This window comes from Schistocerca nitens, chromosome 11, assembly GCF_023898315.1.
Source record: "Schistocerca nitens isolate TAMUIC-IGC-003100 chromosome 11, iqSchNite1.1, whole genome shotgun sequence".
Taxonomy (NCBI): Eukaryota; Metazoa; Arthropoda; class Insecta; order Orthoptera; family Acrididae; genus Schistocerca; species Schistocerca nitens.
The window spans coordinates 192,178,990-192,199,090 of NC_064624.1; the positions used below are offsets into that span (position 1 = coordinate 192,178,990).

At 41.6% G+C, this 20,101-nt stretch overlaps 1 protein-coding gene across 4 annotated transcripts in view; it reads right to left on the minus strand.

The window, feature by feature from the left end:
* LOC126213477 (neprilysin-2-like) overlaps positions 1-20,101 on the minus strand; it is a 614,003-nt gene that overhangs the window by 42,115 nt on the left and 551,787 nt on the right. For 3 of the 4 annotated variants that reach the window (XM_049941253.1, XM_049941250.1, XM_049941252.1), the window contains 2 exons: positions 15,267-15,363; positions 3,509-3,680 (listed from right to left, as the gene is read on the minus strand). In XM_049941253.1, the coding sequence (XP_049797210.1) occupies positions 3,509-3,680; positions 15,267-15,363 (269 nt within the window). The remainder of the gene's footprint in view (positions 1-3,508; positions 3,681-15,266; positions 15,364-20,101) is intronic. The other variant, XM_049941251.1, reaches the window with a different exon arrangement.

Genomic DNA, 20,101 nt, shown 5'->3' on the forward strand with positions numbered 1-20,101 from the left:
GCCATGTCTCCGCTGTATCCTTTCTTTCAGGAGTGCTAGTTCTGGAAGGTTCGCAGGAGAGCTTCTGTAAAGTTTGGAAGGTGGGAGACAAGGTACTGGCAGAAGTAAAGCTGTGAGGATGGGTCGTGAGTTGTGCTCGGGTAGCTCAGATGGTAGAGCACTTGCCCGAGAAAGGCAAAGGTCCCGAGTTTGAGTCTCGGTCCGGCACACAGTTTTAATCTGCCAGAAAAGTTTCATAACAGCGCACACTCCGCTGCAGAGTGAAAATCTCATTCCAAATTTAACCAGACCTACCAAACTGTGCTTGCAGCAAGGAAAAGCTGACAGGACAAGTACAATGAAGCAAACTTCCTAGCCTCCCTCCTGCAGGACTACTTCAGGAGAGTAGCTATGAGGGTATAAATAATCATTCTGTCTGCATCTTGAGCCTGAAGGAATGACAGGCTTTTGAGTTTCAGAGAAACCACGACCTGCCCTTGGTGATGGAAATTTGTTGGCAACCTGCTATTAACTAATTCATCGAGTACCGGCAAGAGGTACACCGTACCTGTGCCATGGCAGTTGCGGGACTTTTGCCGATGCGGGAAGCTGGGGTCCAGCCAGCCTCCACCCTCTGAGCAACTTTGGCTGACGGACTGCAAACTGTCTACAATCCAGCCGGGGGAGGCGCGCCCTCGCAGCCTCCTGGCGATCCAGACATCTTTGGCCTCTGTCCCGGTCTACCTCGGGGCGGGGGTTGTCACCATGGCACTGCTGCTCAGAATCAGGATATCTAGTGGCAGCTAACACATCAAAGCTAATGACACAAGGACAGTGCGAACGTGGCTGACAGCCCACAGATGCCCCAGCAGCAGCCACTGTGACCCAGGACAACAGATATCACTGGGCGTGATCGGGGCGCTAGCACATTCTGTCATTGGCTGCATTTGTGTGCACAGTGTCACCCCGAGGCTGGCCAGCGTGCTGCTTAAGGCTGTTTGAATAAACATCTGTCGATGCTACCACTGTTTCACTGCACGCCACGGTGTGAACTCACCCTGATGTGCAGCAACCCGGAATAGGCCAGGTCTTTACCGTACCATCTGATTGAGTGCTTCATTGTAATGATATAAGACTTGTGGTAAGACAGGGGAATCTTGGGAAGGTGCACGGAAGGAACAAGTTGGAGGAAAGACAGGGCGGATTTAATGGTCTGGAAATGAGAATGTGTCGAATTTGTTTTGAGAGAGGATATCGAGTGTGAGTGTAACTGTGTGATTTACGTGATACATAAGTATAACATCTGAGTGCAATTTTTGGAGGTAGGGGACAAATAATACGATTGTTGGAGCCTAGTTTCAAGAAAATGCAGATCAGAGTTGGAGGTGAGGAAACTTGATGAGCTGGTAAGGGATTCGTGTAGGGGCAGGTAAGCAGGTGAGCGGAGAGCCTGGAGTTCGAGCATTTGAAGGGGGTGATGAAACTGTGATCGAGGGGAAATCTTTTCATTGAACTTCAAATTCACACTTACGTTCACTGATATGGTGACTAGCATGGGTTTCAAGATAAAAACAATACAGTATGCTCTACTTTCTCTTGAACATTAAAGTGTTTCTAAAGTACTGAGAGTTTCTATTTTGAAATGTAAGGGGGCCAATGACACGCTAGATCCCTCATTACCCAACTACTCCCTCGGTTTCTGCAGAATGTCTTTGCTAGAAATACTGTACTGTGGGAAATACACTCCACTACACAAATGAACTACGTAATACCGGCAACCGTCACCATACCTGCAATCTAGTCCTGCATTCTAATAAGCAGCACACAGCACGTGAAAACTGTCCACTTGGCAGTACTTCAACCACATCAGAGTTGCAGGGAGACAAACAGGAAAAACACACACCCACGCACACACAAGATAACCGCGCACATCACACACGACGAGACAACAGCGACAACGACAGCGTGGAAATGCGACACACAAGCGACTACACGACACTAGCGGCACACCGTTACTCGTCTCGTCCAAACACAAAGCGGCTCCACTGCGCACATTCTGGAACCTTCCGTCACACTGTGGGCTGAGGAACTGGAAAGGGAAACAGGTCTCAATTCCCACCAAATACCTCCCACAACATTCAGAAAATATCACGACATGAACAATGATATGCACGGAATTCTAGTGTTTCATAAAATGGAGCTGTTTTAAAAATTCGAGTTTGACTCTTTAAAGGACTAGAGACGAAGGTGGTGTTACTGGTGAATACAGATAATGAGATGATGGGTTGAGGCACGTATTGAATTACATACTCCACCAGAAACCCAAGAAACTTTGTCCCTCCCCTACTCTCTGACAAGTTTTTCATATATACAGCAACTGAAACCTGTGCCAGTTCAGAGTTACTGCGTAATGATACATAGCAGAAGACAAAAATTAAGAAATTACTTCTTTATTGGAGGACAATGAATTCATAAACTTTTAGTTCCACTTTCAGGTGGTACTTCTATGTCAAAACTTGACCACCTTTCGCTGTGTATATTCACAGCACAATTTATGCAACAGTTCTCTCATTAACGTGTAAACATAATTTCCCGATCCTCGACTGATTGACAACGTATGTGACAGAACTTTTATGAAGTATGAGAAGATGAGATACCGAGTGGGGAAATGTACAGCTATTCTTGATATATACATTAGTATCTAGCATTCCCTCCAACCAGTATTCTTATCAGCTCGTAGGTAGGTTTTCCCACTGACACGGAGAGCGAGACGTATGTGTGGGAGCCAGGATCAGCCATTTTTCTTTTAATTTCGTAGTGCTTTACTAACCCCCTTTTTCACTGTTTAGGCCTAACGATTACTTAGGTTCACCATTTATGTTACCCATCATCACTGTCGGTGACCACTAACTCGAGCTGGTACAGTCCTAGCAGTGCACCTCTGAATTAGTTTCACGTCTGCTGTCACGCCTACCGGATAAGGAGTCCACGTGCCGCAACAGTATCTGAGAATTGGTCGCATCAGTGCCTGGTATGCAACTTTCTTTACAGGTGCGTCGCACTTTTCCAGAACCGATCCCAGTCTTTCTGTCACCTTACCGTTTCTAATTTCTACCACTCATAACTATTTTGTTCCTAATTGTTCAGGCAGTGGTGACCTCGAGTTCGGCACCTAATTTTGTGTCTGACACTACTCGGTTCTTTCTCATCTGCACTGAAATCCACATTTTCTTATGACTTAATATCTTCAAACTCCTCAAGAGGCTCGAGTTCACGAGGGATGACAATATCCATTGTGGGCAGTACCAGGCAGCAGGAATTTGTTCACAAAGTTGTCAGGATTTAGTTGGGGAAAGTTGTCAGGATTTCGTCAGGGCTACACCGAAGGAAACGACGGGAAGGAAGAAGGGGTGTAATTGTTTTTAGGAGGTCGGCAGCAGTGTGGGGAAAGCTCCAGCGAGTGACCGAGACACACGTCACAAACAGAAACAGACAGACACAAACTCAGACCACCACGGCGGTCACTCACCGGCCGCATTGTCGGACCATTCGTAGAAGGCGTTCACCTCGATAGCCGAGTCGCCGAGCGTGGTCCAGTCCGACTTGTTGACCGGACGGTGCAGGCGGCCGAAATAGAAGTCGTACAGGAAGCGGGTCAGGTTGTTGTTGCTCTCCAGGAACTGTCCCGGGTCTGTGTCCAGCTGCCCAATGACCCAACACACACTTGAGAACAGGGGGTTAGGGACCGAACCGCGTGAACTCTGTGCAGTGACTCACTGGCGGTCACAGCGATAATTTGACATCACTACCTGCGTTGTCAGTCGGTGCCTAGGACTTTGGCTCACTGCTCTTGTCACAACTCTTTTCAAAGGAAGGCTGGTTTTCAGTAAATATTATGTCTTTAACCACAGAGGTGAATGGAATGACTGATATAAGCTAGCCTGGGCGAACATCAATTTTGATTTGGCAGAGATATGGGAACATACGAGGCAATACTGATGCTACAGAAGAATGGGCAAGCCTATGTTTATAGAATTTGTAGACTTACAGACAACTTTGGCACGTATAGAAGCTGTAGTAATGAATTAAAAAGTGTGCCAAAGCTGGGACTTGAACCCAGTTCTCCCGCTTTCTAGGCAGATGTGCTATTCACTGCACTACCCTCGCTTTGTGGATAACACAGCTGCACTAACCTTGTCCAAATGCCCTCCTTATCACAAACTTCAGTTCTCGTCTCAGCCAATCTTGAGTTTCCTCTTCTTAAATTGTCAGTATTGCCGAGGTTCTCTGATACTGGAATAGCACACCGACTTTGTACGTAATGGGGAAATCGTGCCTGTACCTCAGGTGCAAGTGATCTATTGCTCTGATAGAACTGCATTCCCTGGAGGTATATTGAGTCTCAACTTTCTCTTCGATAAGAAGAATAGCGATCGCCAAATTTATATTTCCAGGAAAAAGTAATTCTATCACATCAATTGATCACCTGTGCCTGAGGTACACGCAAGATTTTCTCATTACGTACGAGGCTGAGGAAATATCAGAGTCTCAGCTATACTGACGATCGAAGAAGAGGAAAATGAAGGTGAGACGAAGGCGTCAATTGAAGCCCGTGTTAGAGAGGACGTAATCGGTGCAACCGTGTTAGCGAAAATGTCAGTGTGGAGTAATGGATAGCAAATCTGCCTCGTAAGTAGGAGATTGGGTTTCGAGTCCCAGTCTCGGCACAAATTTTAAATCATTACCTCAGCTTCTGTTTTTATTGAAGATAAAATTGAAACGAGGAAAATGCAATCCTATCAGATCAACTTACGGAAAAATTCTGACAAGGTTAACTGTAATAGACACTTTGGAATTTCGAAAGTAGCAGAAATAAAATACAGGGTCAAAATGAATGGAAACCAGACTACCATTATAGGAGGTGGAGTACAGGAAATGGTGACAGCAGCTCAGAAAGCAGGGAGAGACAGAGTTGTAGCGTATCCTACACAGCTAGTTAGTCCCAAAATTTTTCAAGCATTAAACATAACCAAGGAGAGACTTGGAAAGTCCATTAAAGATCAGGAAGAAGAAACACAAATTTTAATGTTTAGCAATGACATTATAATTTTATCTCAAGAGTGCAAAGGTCTTTCAAGTTCAGCTGAATGGTATGGATAGTGTCTTCAACTGAGGTTAAAATACAGGCCGACAATTATTGAACTATATGAAAAAAATGTAAATTAGTTACAAACTACGGCATGCACACACTTTATTTGACATCTAAACATCGCTACAGATATTCGGATTTAGGTTACGACACTTTCGATATGCCTGCCGTCATTGGCGACGATGTGGCGCAGAGGAGTAACAAAATTCTGCATCACTCGCTGAAGTGTTGAACCATCGGTGCTCTCTGAGGCCTCCGTAATGGCTATTTTCAGCTCAGCAACGGTTTTGGAGTTATTGCTGCACACCTTGTCTTTAATGCAGTCCCACAAAAAGGAGTCGCATGTGTTCAGATCCGGAGAATATGGCGGCCAATAGGGGCCCATGCCAGTGTCCTCTGGGTACCCCAGAGCCAGAATCCGGTCCCCAAAGTACTCCTCCAGGACATCAAACACTCTCCTGCTTCGATGGGATTGCTCCGTCTTGCACTAACCACATCTTGTCGAAATCAGATTCACTTTCGATAATGGGGATGAAATCTTCCAAAACCTTAATGTACCATTCAGTAGGCACCGTGCCATCGAGGAATAGTGCACAAATTATTCTGTGACTGGACACTACACACCACTCAGTCACCTGTTGAGGGTGAGGAGACTTCTCGACCATGAAATGTGGATTCTCAGTCCCCCAACGTGGCAATTTTTCTTACTGATGAACCCATCCAAATCGAAGTGGGCTTCATCGCTAAACCGAACCGAACCGAACTGAACCTTACTAATTCCCACTGTTCCCTGCGGCTAACCGTGCAGTTTGAATGTCCTAATGCAAACCGTTCAGAAGTTATGACAATTTGATTTCATATAGTTTAATAATTTTCGCTCTGTATGAACACCTACAACAGTTAAAAGAGGGTAATGAGGTATACACCAATCAGGTGAGGCTGAGGCAGTTAAGTAAGGAGGGGAGATACTAAAAGCGGAAGATGAATTTTATTGTGTGGACAGGAAAGTAATAGACAGTGGCAGTAATAAAGAGGATATAAAATGTGAACTTGCCGAATGAAAAAAAGTATTTCTAGAAAAGAGAAATATGTTAGCATCGGATGTAAATGTTAGTGTTCAAAAGTGAAACACAAATGATGAAGAGCCCAGGTACAAACAGCAAAAGGGCTTTTGAAACGTGGAGTTGCAGAAGGATGCTGTGATTAGTTGTGTAGACTCACTAACTAATGAAGAGGTACTGAATCTAATAGGGAAGAAAATAAATTTATGGTACAACTTAACTAAAAGGTGTGATCAGCTGATAGGATACATACTGAGGCATCAACAGGAATGTCATAATGGGTTTAGTTGCAGGTGGTAAAAATTGTAAAGGGAGACCGAGAATTAAATTAGGCAAGCAGATTCAGAAGGATGTAGGCAGCAGTATGTACTGGGAGATGAAGAAACTTGCACAGGATAGAGTAGCATGGAGAGCTGCATCAAACCAGTCTCAGGACTAAAGACCACAACAACAATAATGCTTACTAACAATACTCTGGGAGAACTCACAAAGCTATAAGAAAGGATGGCAAAGTTACAGTGTGTATTGTCAAAAATTGTGTATCACATGAAGATTCATAGCAATCATGTCTTAACTGTTATTTACTTTACACATATACTTAAGATGGGAAGAACAATGGATCCTCCAAAGTGTCTTTACAATAATATATTTTATAACCGTGACTGAACAAAAATAACTAATGTTAACAATCACTGAAAGTTTTGTTTGTACAGGAATGGATGGTTACCAGTAACAGCCGACACAAGATGGTTTGAATAATTCGAAAATATAATGGAAAATTAATTACAGTCATGATGTCTGTTAACATGTGTGATATATTTACATTTCTAAAGATCCATCTTAATCTTTTTTGTCATTATTTGTAAATGGCAGTTCCCACTGGCCCTATTGCATAAATACAGTTTAGTTTGATGATGGAAACTATTGAAAATTAATGAAAATTTGACAAAAATTACTTGCTCATAGGTGTTCCATCATTAAAATAAACTCTACCCATGTATTACAGTATATTAATAATTTTTGCTTATGAACCGTCTGACAGCAACTGAATAAAACGATTTTAGTGCCATACGCGTTTCGCCTTTATTTTCTGCAAGGCATCATCAGTGGCCTGGAATATGTACATATGTTAGCTATTTTATTTACATTTTTGTCACTGTGCCTATAGGTTATAAACAGTTCTGGTGGTTGGTATTTCCTGTTAAGTAGTAATGTTTTGAACTGTACTTACAGGTTGCGTGGACAATTTCCTACATATTACGCTCCTGTTGCATTTTTGGTGTTGTTCTTCCTCTTATGAACGCCAATTTGCGGTTTTCCCCCCCATTCCACAACACTATGCACTGAACGCTTGTTTTAAAACAATGTTTTGGTTTCTGTTGCCGACTGTCAAATGTTTTTGCCAAAGATCGAATGTTATTGCCAAACTTATGAGTGTAACTATTGAAGTATCTGTGGTCTGTTCGTGTATGCATTTGTGTGTGCGTTTGCGTATGTGTGTGTGTTTTTTGGTGTGATATATATTTTTTTGTGCTGTGTGTGTATTTTGGTGTTTATATTTGTTTTTTTTTTTTTTTTTGCTGTGTGTGTGTGTGTGTCTCCAGATGATGTGGGGAAGAGGTTTTTTTTATTTTTTATTTATTTTATTTTTTTTTTAATTTTATGTTATCATTTTCTTTACTAAGTGTAGTAGGGAGCCTGTGCTGATGTGAGTTTGTTCATTTATCACATGTTTGTTTTCTGCTATGGCTTTCTGGATGTGTAAGTTTTCTTGCATTTGTATAAGATGTTTGTCATGGTTGCTTATTCTCATTATTTTCACTTCTTGTTCCATGTTTGTAGGATGATGGTTGTAGTTTTTTAAATGCTCTGCAAATGTGGAATGGTTTGTTTCATACTTCCAACATCTGATATGTTCTTTGTATCTTGTTTGAAAATTCCTGCATCACAACTTTGACATTCAAGTTTATATATTCCTGATTGTTGGAATTTGTCTCTCTTGGTAGCTGGCTGGCTTAGGTGTGATTGAAGGGTTTGCCCAGGCTTATATGCTATTTTGAAGCCCTGTCTCTTTAGGATGTTTGCAACTCTGTGTGTTAGTTTATGTGTGTAGGTCATGGTGTACCATCTGGTTCTTTTCTGTGTGGTGTTGTCATTGTGTGTGTTTGTTGAGTGTGTTTGTAGGTTTTCAGCTTGTGAGTTCTATTGTATTGTGGAACTGTTGTGTTTGTTTTTTATTTGTGTTTTTATTTTTTGATTGAGCTTGTGTACCCATGTAATTTGAACATTAGGAACTGGTATGTAAAAATAATGACAAAATAATGTGATAAGCACATGACAATTGGGGCTTAAGGGGTATAAAAAGCATTGTTATTTTTAAAACCATCTCTGAATTGCGACTGAAAGAGCAGACATTTTTCCTTTATGTTTTAGGAATGTACATAAGTCACAGCTGTAACGATAGCCATTATGGATAAAATTAATATGATACTATCTTTTGGGAATCTATGGAATCAGTTTGATTTGAATACACTTACTGAATGTGAAGAAGCTGCATAGAAGAGAAGAGTATTTAAAAAGAACTCAAACATTTACCCTACTTCATCTCTCAGGAGTCACTGAGTTCTTAGTGGGACGGAAAATAATGCAAAGGCTAGGATGTAGGCAACGCGAGGTCAAAAACCTGTTCTCCTCAGCCAGATCTCATACAGAATGCTGTGGAACAATGGGAGGGTAGAAATCAACGAGAGCTGGATGGTTTGCTGGAACCTCAAAGCTGACAAGTGTACAACATTTACAGGCTGTGGAAACTGAAAGAAATACCAACATGACAGAAAAAAAAATTAACTGTCATATGTTCCACATACTAAAAATGCAATGATTGAAACTGTCAAAAAAGAAAAAAATATTGTGAACAATAAAAATATGAAAACATAACAATATAAAAATATAATAATGATATAGAACAGACACTATAAATATAGCTGTAAAATATAATAATTATTATACTCATTCCAAGAAGCAAATATAATGGCAATGTACTACAGTGTTATTCACTGTATGACAGTAGGAAAAAGTTTTGCCTTATTTCACTGACAAACTGATACACACATGATGTCCCAAAAAAACCTCAAGAGGGTTTTGTGCTGACTTAGCACATCACGTCACACACATAAACATATGACTGGTGCTACTCTTATGCAGTTTCACAGGGAAAACAAATTCAATTGCTTTTTTAAACACAGGTGGCTGGGAAGAGTCTAACTTAGTTGTTGTTCCTTGTGTATAAATGACCAATACTTACTAGTTTCTTTGTCCTTGCAGTATCTGTCATTTGTCTGTGTTTTGACATGTGTCACTGTACCTTTTCTGGGCTTCTTTTTAGATCTAAAATTTTTGTTGAAAATTTTTCTCTCCAGTAACTCATGTTTGTCTAACAGGTAATGCAAATGCTAGGCACTCTCTTGCAATATGGGCTTTACTGTGTCACTAACAGTCAACGAGAAAAGCTCTTTTTCTAGTGGGATTTGGTATTTAAAGGTGTCATAACAAACAAATCATCATGTGAGCGAGTGAGAGTATGTAGATATTACAAAGGCATACTACATTATTCAGGGTGTTCAAAAATAGTGTCAGATACAAGGTCTGTTACAGTTTAATTATCAAATGTGATTTTATACCTATTATTTCCGTAAGCTGGCTTCTCAGACTGCAGATTCCCTGCCCCGAATTGCTCTTGAGGCATCCTCTATATCCTGTTAAATGTCTGCACGCTCTTATGGAAACACCCTGTAGATAATAATAACTTCATGTGGGACTGTGACCTGGTGCAGTTCTTTCTACTGGACACCACTTCAGTCAATTGTGTTCCCCTAAGCTACCCCAATTATCCAATCAGAGAAAGGGGATGCACAGTTCACTGTGAGAGCTGAATCACATACTGTATCTGCTGACTCCTTACTTCGTTAAAACAAAGACCGAATGACCCAGGGTCTGACCGAGATTCGATCCTGCAACCGCTTGGCTTCCAGTCATGTGCATCACTAGACCACCAGGTGCGAGGGTGGTCCCATAAGTACCTAGCCTGATAGACAGATGGCAGTTGTTGAAAAATATCTCTGGATAAGAAAACAAATGATCTATGGAGCATATGTTTCAAGTTTGAAGATGCCACCTTGTTTCGTATTTGTTTGGCACCCATCAATAGTGAAGGTTGTTAGTGAACTTGTGAAAATGGAGAAAATTGGTCATCATTATGTGATACAATATTTTTTTTTTAAGGGCTCAATGCAACCAATATTAAAACTGAGCTAGATTCTACTTTGGAAGAGTCTGCTCCTTCATTGACAACAGTAAAATATTCTGTAGCTGAATTTAAACGACACCGTACGAGCTGCGAAGGTGAGCATCGCAATGGTTGACCAAATGAGGTGACGACTCCAGAAATGGTGAAGAAAATCCACAAAGCGGTACTGGATGATCATTTACTGAAAGTGCACAAGCTAGCAGAAATAGTAGGCATTTCAAAAAGTGCGGTATATTGCGTATTGAGAAACCTGTGTGCAAGGTTTGTGCCACGTTTGCTCATACTTGAGCATAGCAGGCATTTCAAAAAGTGTGGTACATTGCATACAATCTGAAAATTTGGACATGAGAAACCTGTGTGCAAGGAATGTGCCGTGTCTGCTCATACTCGAGCAAAAACAGTGTCGTGACGATGTTTCAAATGACTGTTCAGCGAAATTTCGCAGCAATAAAGCTGATTTTTTGCACAGTTTCATAACTGTGGATGAAACATGGGTCCACCACTTTACTCCTGAGACAAAAGAACAATCAAAACAATGGACACAAATTGGAGAACCGTTGAAGACCAGTTGATCTGCAGGCAAGGTCATGGCGTCAGTTTTTTGGGAAGCGCGTGGGATAATTAAATTATCAACGGGAAGTATTATGCAAACTTATTGCAGCATTTGGGGGAAGAAATCAAGAGAAAACAGGCGCATTTGGCCAAGAAGAAAGTGTTGTTTCTTCAGGACAATGCACCAGCTCACAAGTTCATCATTGCAACGGCCAAAATTAACGAATTAAAGTTTAAATTGCTACCTCATGCACCCTATTCTCCAGATTTAGCCCCCTTAGATTATTTTCTGTTCCCAAACTTGAAAAAATGTCTTGGTGGTCGAAGATTTTCAACAAATGAAGACGTGATGTTGGCAGTTAACGGCTATTTTGAGGAATTAAACAGTTCTCATTACGAAAATGGTATCAAACTTATTGAATATCACTGGGAAAAATGTATAGAGGTGAAACGAGATTATGTTGAAAAATAAATACATTTTTTTGGAAAATTTTTGTGTGTTCTTTGTTAGGTGAGGTACTTATGGGACCACCCTTGTATACGGACAGTTTACCAGTAGGTTTTGACGCGTGAGTCTGCAGGTACTGAAATATGTAATTCGGGGTATCAGGAGGAATGCCACAAAATTTGTGAGATCACTCTGTGTGTGAAAATGAAACAAAGAAGTCCTACAGACGTGTTTCCGATTTTTGATCTTTATGGAATTGGAGCAGGTTAAAGACTACACAGATCCACGAATGGACATGAAGACAACAGTGAATTTTACTTACAGAAATGCTGTGTGGGTGCTGTGGTGAATAGAATAATGGTGGGACAGAAAACTGATCCATCCTACATGAGGTGCGGTGGTTCTCCGACAGTCGACACCACTGTGAAATCACACCGAGGCAACAGCTGGAAGTGTACCCAGTGTGCGTTTGTAGGTCAGATCAGTGAACGTTTGTGCTTCAGTGTTGTTTACTTGAGCAAGTCCACTGTACCCGTGAATACCAACACGCCACATATGTTTACCATATTTACTCGAATCTAAGCCGCACTTTTTTTCTGGTTTTTGTAATCCAAAAGACCACCTGCAGCTTAGAATCGAGTGCAAAGGAAGCGGAAGTTCTGAAAAATGTTGGTAGGTGCTGCCACAATTAACTTTTGCCATAGAATATATGTAGCGCTACACAGGCATGCTTTTCAGGCACAGAGATAAATACTGGCGCCAAAACCTCTGGGTCAGTAAACAAATTAAAAAAAAAAAAAATGGAAGACCAGCTTTTTTTCTCCACCCTGAGTTTCGACCACTGCATTTTCATACATTATCCAACGAAGTAAATACAAATTCCGTATTATTCATCTTCGAATGTAGCATCATTTCAATGTACTACGAAAACCCGACTGGCAAGACTGTTTGGGATATATGTCAATATGGCCAACTCTATGTTCTGAATTTTTTCCTACCTGTGAGAAGAGATGGTTACTAATAGGAACTTTTATGAATTGTGAATCACATGCAGTAGTCTCTTCACCATAAGAATAATATGAATATAAACATTTTGCCATGTATTGTTTCGTGTTTGCTGCTATCTCATTTAAATCCTGTCTGCCTAATAAACTACGAAACTAGAGTGAGACAACAGCAAACGCGGAAGAATATACATATCATGTCATGTTTATGTTCGTATTATTCTTATGCCTAATAATGATACAGTCAGAAATGAAGCACAGCAATTGACTAGATTTTTAAATCTAAGATGACTCTAATTTCTGTGCAGAATGTAGTGTACTAAAGAGGCATCTGGAAAGATTTTCAAACGGAGAAAAATTTTTGGTAAACTCTCGTTCAGAACATCTATCATACGCAGTCTATTATTTGGTTCTTGTTGATCACTATAAAAGAAAGCAGAAGTGTAAGTAACAACAAATAGCAGTCTCTTGCCATTGTTTCGCTAATGAGACGATTCCTCTCTCTCTTTTTCAGCTTAGAGTGACGTAAACCCCTATAACAAAGAGAATGGCACTTATCAGATCAAAGAAAAATAAGCAATCAATTCAAACCAGACGAAGCTCGTGAAAAAGGCATGGTGCCCGTATAAATACGGACGGAGTGCCTAACGCATAGCAATGGCTACCTGGTAAAGCTTAACTGCTAAGCTTACGACTCGAACCGAAGTACTATAGCTGTATTGTCATTCATTCGACCTAAATTGTGCCTCATATTACAATGGACCAACTTTGTTTCGATTTGGACATGCGGCCTAAAACTTTTCTCTCTCCTTGAATTTCGAGTCTCAAATTTCAGGTGCGGCTTAGAGTCGGGAAATTTTTTTTTCCTTGATTTTGAGTCTCATTTTTCAGGTGCGACTTAGATTCGAGTGCGGCTTAAATTCGAGTAAATACGGTACCCGTGCAGAATATGCAGACCCATTTGTGTACGGGTACTGTAATGGCATTGTCCGTGTAGCCGTGACAGATTAGCAGAGATGTTTTCCTGATCGATGAACCCCCCTGCCAAGGTATTTTACAGGGTTTTTCAAATATTATATGAATCTGGAACACTACCCAGTGTACACGTAACAACAGAATGCGAGGCGATTCAGTCAGCTGAGGAAAGGGAAGGCATTATGCAATGGTACAGTGGTGTACCGTCACCAGTACACAGTACACATCAGTTCGATATTCCGGAAACGCAATTGTGGTGTACATTATATGCTGAGGGATTGTACATATTCTGTGTGCAGCCTGTGCAACATCTTCATACAGGTGACTCAGCAAGCAGACAACAATTTTGTGAAGGGTTGGCTCTACACAGAGACGTCATGCAATGCACTTTATGTGCAGATGAGGCTACATTTACACGCAATTGTATCACGAACACCCACGACATTAGAGTGACGACGGCAAATGTACCTGGATCACCGATTCACTGTACCCGACAAGTACTGTACCTGAAGAACACACTTCCTCAATGGAGGGTTGGCCGTGGCGGATCGATTAACTTGCGTGCCTGATCGCCCGACCTAACCCCAACTTCTGTTTACGGAGCTGCCTAAAGGGGAATGTGTACGCTACGAAGGTGGGTAAACGTAAAGAACTTGTCACTTGCAACAACGATGGTATTGCCCACATTAAAGCCCGCCGAGATGATGTTCGATGTGCAACGTGATGTGCTCGAACGTGTTGACAAGTGCATTCACACAGGTGGGGGACTTTTTAACACCACACGTAGGATGGATCAGTCATCTGTCCAGCCATTATTCTATCCACTACAACACCTTTCACAGAATTTCTGTAATTATATTCACAGTTGTCTTCATAATCAGTCATGGATGTGTGTAGTCTTCAACACATTCCAGATCCGTAATGATCGGAAATTGGACATATCTTCGTAGGACTTTTTTCGTTTATTTTCACATGTAGAATCACTTCACAAATTATGTGACATTCCTCCTGAATCACCTTGTATGTGGTCATATCTTTTTATTGCACTGACTTAGATACTTAAACATGCCAAGGGTTTGGCGACCTTAGTGTTTGATATACATTTCAACTTGATACTTCTACCCATTCCAGAGAAAAAAAGGGTCTTTACAGGAGGCTGTATCTTTTTATTGCATTGACTTAGAAGCCTAAATTTTTTACACGACCGAGGGTCCGTTAACGTTTGTATTTCAAATAAATTTCAACTTGATATCTCTACCTATTCCTCATAAAAAGGGTCTTATCAGTTGGACAGACAGAGAGACCCAATGAGGTTCAGTTCATAGCCCTGAAAATGAGGCATCAGAATTAAAGTGGCCAGTGGTTTATTTAGATGAAACAAAGATTCATACATGCCACTCTGCGAATAAACACTGTTAAAATGCAGAAACAGTATTGTCAAAAGTGGGGGGTCAATTTTCAGTTGTGTTATGCAAAATCACTGTCACACGAATGTGTAAAGTGTGGCAGTGCTCCACCCACTTCACTCACAGAAACATCAATCACAGAGTTATTTTAATCACAGTAAACTCTTTCTCCGTGTCATGCACGGTTGACGAATGTCGGTCGGTCCTGCTTCACAATACTGATGTCTTACCCCTCGTATTCTGTGTATCTCAGAGAGAGATAGCAACGCAGATTGGTGGGAAGCTTACAAAGGGCAGGGCACAGTGACACGTGAGTTTGTCCTGCGATACTGGGGTTCCAGTGAGAGGCAATGTATTTGTTTACAAATGGACTTGGCACGGCTTACCTTCTCATAGAACTGGTCCAACTTGTTGTCATCCAGCAGCTCGTCGGGGTACGCGATGTGGACGGCCATCGACTTGGCTTTCTCGAGTCCCTTCTTCCTGCACATCAGATCACATCACACCACATTACACACTGCCAGGATCTGTAAGGTCTTTGTGGGTTAAATGATACTGGATAAGGGCAAATGAAACATTTTGCAAAGAAAGTGAAAGAATGGATCCTTGTTGCCACGTTCCTCGTCTTCAGAACGGCTGTGGCAGAGTTTCACACTGTCATTTAGTGAACAGAATTCGAGCTTACCAAGTACTGGAACAGATCTGTGAGTAGATTCAGGACTTGTTTGCAGATAGAATTCAACACATCATTCTTAACAGAACAAAATCACCAGGGGAAAATGTAATTTTAGCAGCGTTCGAAGTGAGAACAATAGGACTGCCACTGTTTACCATATATAGAAATGTAAATGGTGTAGTGAATAATGCATGAATCTCCATGGGGCAGTCACAGATGATGTAGTAGTCTATCAGAAGCTGTTGCCCTAGTGGTGCACCGGCTGCTGTGGCCGAGCGGTTCCGGGCGCTTCAGTCTGGAACCGCGCGACTGCTACAGTCGCAGGTTCGAATCCTGCCTTCGGCACGGACGTGTGTGATGTCCTTAGGTTAGTTAGGTTTAAGTAGTTCTAGAGGTAACCCGTGGTCTAGGGGTAGCGCCTTCGATTCATAATCAAAACGTCTTCGGTCCCGGGTTCGATCCTCGCCACTGCCTAAATTTTGATAAATAATCAGCATTGGCGGCCGAAGACTTCTGGCACAAGAAGTCAGCCTCATTCTGCCAACGGCCTTGTCAAAGAGGGCGGAGGAGCAGATAGAGGTTCAGGGCACTCTCTTGTCCTAGGGGTGGGAAATTGCCCCTAAAGGCGGAAGAATCAGCAATGATCAACGACATGAGGATGCAGAAGGCAATGGAAACCACTGCATTAAAGACACGTAACGTGTATCCACAGGACATGTGGCCTGTATTTGAAGAAGTGTCATGATGATCTCTCCATTGGCAAAAGATTCCGGAATAGTCCCCCATTCGGATCTCCAGGAGGGGACTGCCAAGGGGGAAGTTATCACGACAAAAAGATTGAATAATTAACGAAAGGATAACGTTCTACGAGTCGGGGCGCGGAATGTCAGAAGCTTGAACGTGGTAGGGAAACTAGAAAATCTGAAAAGGGAAATGCAAAGGCTCAATCTAGATATAGTAGGGGTCAGTGAAGTGAAGTGGAAGGAAGACAAGGATTTCTGGTCAGATGAGTATCGGGTAATATCAACAGCAGCAGAAAATGGTATAACAGGTGTAGGATTCGTTATGAATAGGAAGGTAGGGCAGAGGGTGTGTTACTGTGAACAGTTCAGTGACCGGGTTGTTCTAATCAGAATCGACAGCAGACCAACACCGACAACGATAGTTCAGGTATACATGCCAACGTCGCAAGCTGAAGATGAACAGATAGAGAAAGTGTATGAGGATATTGAAAGGGTAATGCAGTATGTAAAGGGGGACGAAAATCTAATAGTCATGGGCGACTGGAATGCAGTTGTAGCGGAAGGAGTAGAAGAAATGGTTACAGGAGAATATGGGCTTGGGACAAAGAATGAAAGAGGAGAAAGACTAATTGAGTTCTGTAACAAGTTTCAGCTAGTAATAGCGAATACCCTGTTCAAGAATCACAAGAGGAGGAGGTATACTTGGAAAAGGCCGGGAGATACGGGAAGATTTCAATTAGATTACATCATGGTCAGACAGAGATTCCGAAATCAGATACTGGATTGTAAGGCGTACCCAGGAGCAGGTATAGACTCAGATCACAATATAGTAGTGATGAAGAGTAGGCTGAAGTTCAAGACATTAGTCTGGAAGAATCAATACGCAAAGAAGTGGGATACGGAAGTACTAAGGAATGACGAGATACGTTTGAAGTTCTCTAACGCTATAGATACAGCAATAAGGAATAGCGCAGTAGGCAGTGCAGTTGAAGAGGAATGGACATCTCTAAAAAGGGCCATCACAGAAGTTGGGAAGGAAAACATAGGTACAAAGAATGTAGCTGCGAAGAAACCATGGGTAACAGAAGAAATACTTCAGTTGATTGATGGAAGGAGGAAGTACAAACATGTTCCGGGAAAATCAGGAATACAGAAATACAAGTCGCTGAGGAATGAAATAAATAGGAAGTGCAGGGAAGCTAAGACGAAATGGCTACAGGAAAAATGTGAAGACATCGAAAAAGATATGATTGTCGGAAGGACAGACTCAGCATACAGGAAAGTCAAAACAACCTTTGGTGACTTTAAAAGCAACGGTGGTAACATTAAGAGTGCAACGGGAATTCCACTGTTAAATGCAGAGGAGATAGGTGGAAAGAATACATTGAAAGCCTCTATAAGGGTGAAGATTTGTCTGATGTGATAGAAGAAGAAACAGGAGTCAATTTAGAAGAGATAGGGGATCCAGTATTAGAATCGGAATTTAAAAGAGCTTTGGAGGACTTACGGTCAAATAAGGCAGAAGGGATAGATAACATTCCATCAGAATTTCTAAAATCATTGGGGGAAGTGGCAACAAAACGACTATTCACATTGGTGTGTAGAATATATGAGTCTGGCGACATACCATCTGACTTTCGGAAAAGCATCATCCACACAATTCCGAAGACGGCAAGAGCTGACAAGTGCGAGAATTATCGCCAAATCAGCTTAACAGCTCATGCATCGAAGCTGCTTACAAGAATAATATACAGAAGAATGGAAAAGAAAATTGAGAATGCGCTAGGTGACAATCCGTTTGGCTTTAGGAAAAGTAAAGGGATGAGTGAGGCAATTCTGACGTTACGGCTAATAATGGAAGCAAGGCTAAAGAAAAATCAGGACACTTTCATAGGATTTGTCGACCTGGAAAAAGTGTTTGACAATATAAAATGGTGCAAGCTGTTCGAGATTCTGAAAAAAAGTAGGGGTAAGCTATAGGGAGAGAGGGGTCATATACAATATGTACAACAACCAAGAGGGAATAATAAGAGTGGACGATCAAGAACGAAGTGCTCGTATTAAGAAGGGTGTAAGACAAGGCTGTAGCCCCTACTCTTCAATCTGTACATCGAGGAAGCAATGATGGAAATAAAAGAAAGGTTCAGGAGTGGAATTAAAATACAAGGTGACATTGTTATCCTGAGTGAAAGTGAAGAAGAATTAAATGATCTGCTGAACGGAATGAACAGTCTAATGAGTACACAGTATAGTTTGAGAGTAAATCGGAGAAAGACGAAGGTAATGAGAAGTAGTAGAAATGAGAACAGCGAGAAACTTAACATCAGAATTGATGGTCACGAAGTCAACGAAGTTAAGGAATTCTGCTACCTAGGCAGTAAAATAACCAATGACGGACGGAGCAAGGAGGACATCAAAAGCAGACTCGCTATGGCAAAAACGGCATTTCTGGCCAAGAGAAGTCTACTAATATCAAATATCGGCCTTAATTTGAGGAAGAAATTTCTGAGGATGTACGTCTGGAGTACAGCATTGTATGGTAGTGAAACATGGACTGTGGGAAAACCGGAACAGAAGAGAATCGAAGCATTTGAGATGTGGTGCTACAGACGAATGTTGAAAATTAGGTGGACTGATAAAATAAGGAATGAGGAGGTTCTACGCAGAATCGGAGAGGAAAGGAATATGTGGAAAACACTGATAAGGAGAAGGGACAGGATGATAGGACATCTGCTAAGACATGAGGGAATGACTTCCATGGTACTAGAGGGAGCTGTAGAGGGCAAAAACTTTAGAGGAAGACAGAGATTGGAATACGTCAAGCAAATAATTGAGGACGTAGGTTGCAAGTGCTACTCTGAGATGAAGAGGTTAGCACAGGAAAGGAATTCGTGGCGGGCCACATCAAACCAGTCAGTAGACTGATGGAAAAGAAAAAGTTCTAGGGCACTGATGACCACAGATGTTAAGTCCCATAGTGCTCAGAGCCATTTGAACCTAGTGGTGCACACTCCTCAGACCAACTAAAACTTTCTTGTCACCCTGCGTACATTCATATATCACAGTCCACTTAATCCATCACCTAATCTTGTGGCATTACTTGGCTTTCCACACCAAGAAGAATTACACAATTAGAAATTGAGAACAATGTTGTTATTATTTTGTGTTCACCTAAGCTTGTAATACTTACATGCATGAATGGGTCTCGATTCATCATTGTCTCATCCTACCTGTTGCAGGAGCATTAGATGCCACATTAAATGGGCCATCACATAAGGATGTAGACAGTGTGGGACTCTGTTGCCTGCCCCTTATTTTACCTACTTTTCCTTGGAGATATTTCTGTTATTGTTATTCAAACTGATATATATGTATCCTCCAAGACAAGAGGGAGATCATGTGTACATAAGATTTCATAATCTGACTTGAAACATATATTTATATAATATGTAACCATTAATGAACATCTGGGTGCACATAGGCTATATATAGACACCCACCCACACACACACACACACACACACACACACACACACATACGTACACACCTTTCCCAATGTTCTTCAGACTCAAACCCACTACCTCATTCCTCATACACCTTACTACCTTTATCCTAACTGACAACTACTTCTCATTTGAAGGGAAGGAATATAAACAAGTCCGTGGCACAGCCATGGGCACCTGCTTGGCCTCCTTTTGTGCCACCCTTTTTATGGACCATCTAGAGGAGACCTTCCTAGTCTCCCAAAATGCCAAATCCCTAGTCTGGTTCAGGTTCACTGACAGTATCTTTACGATCTGG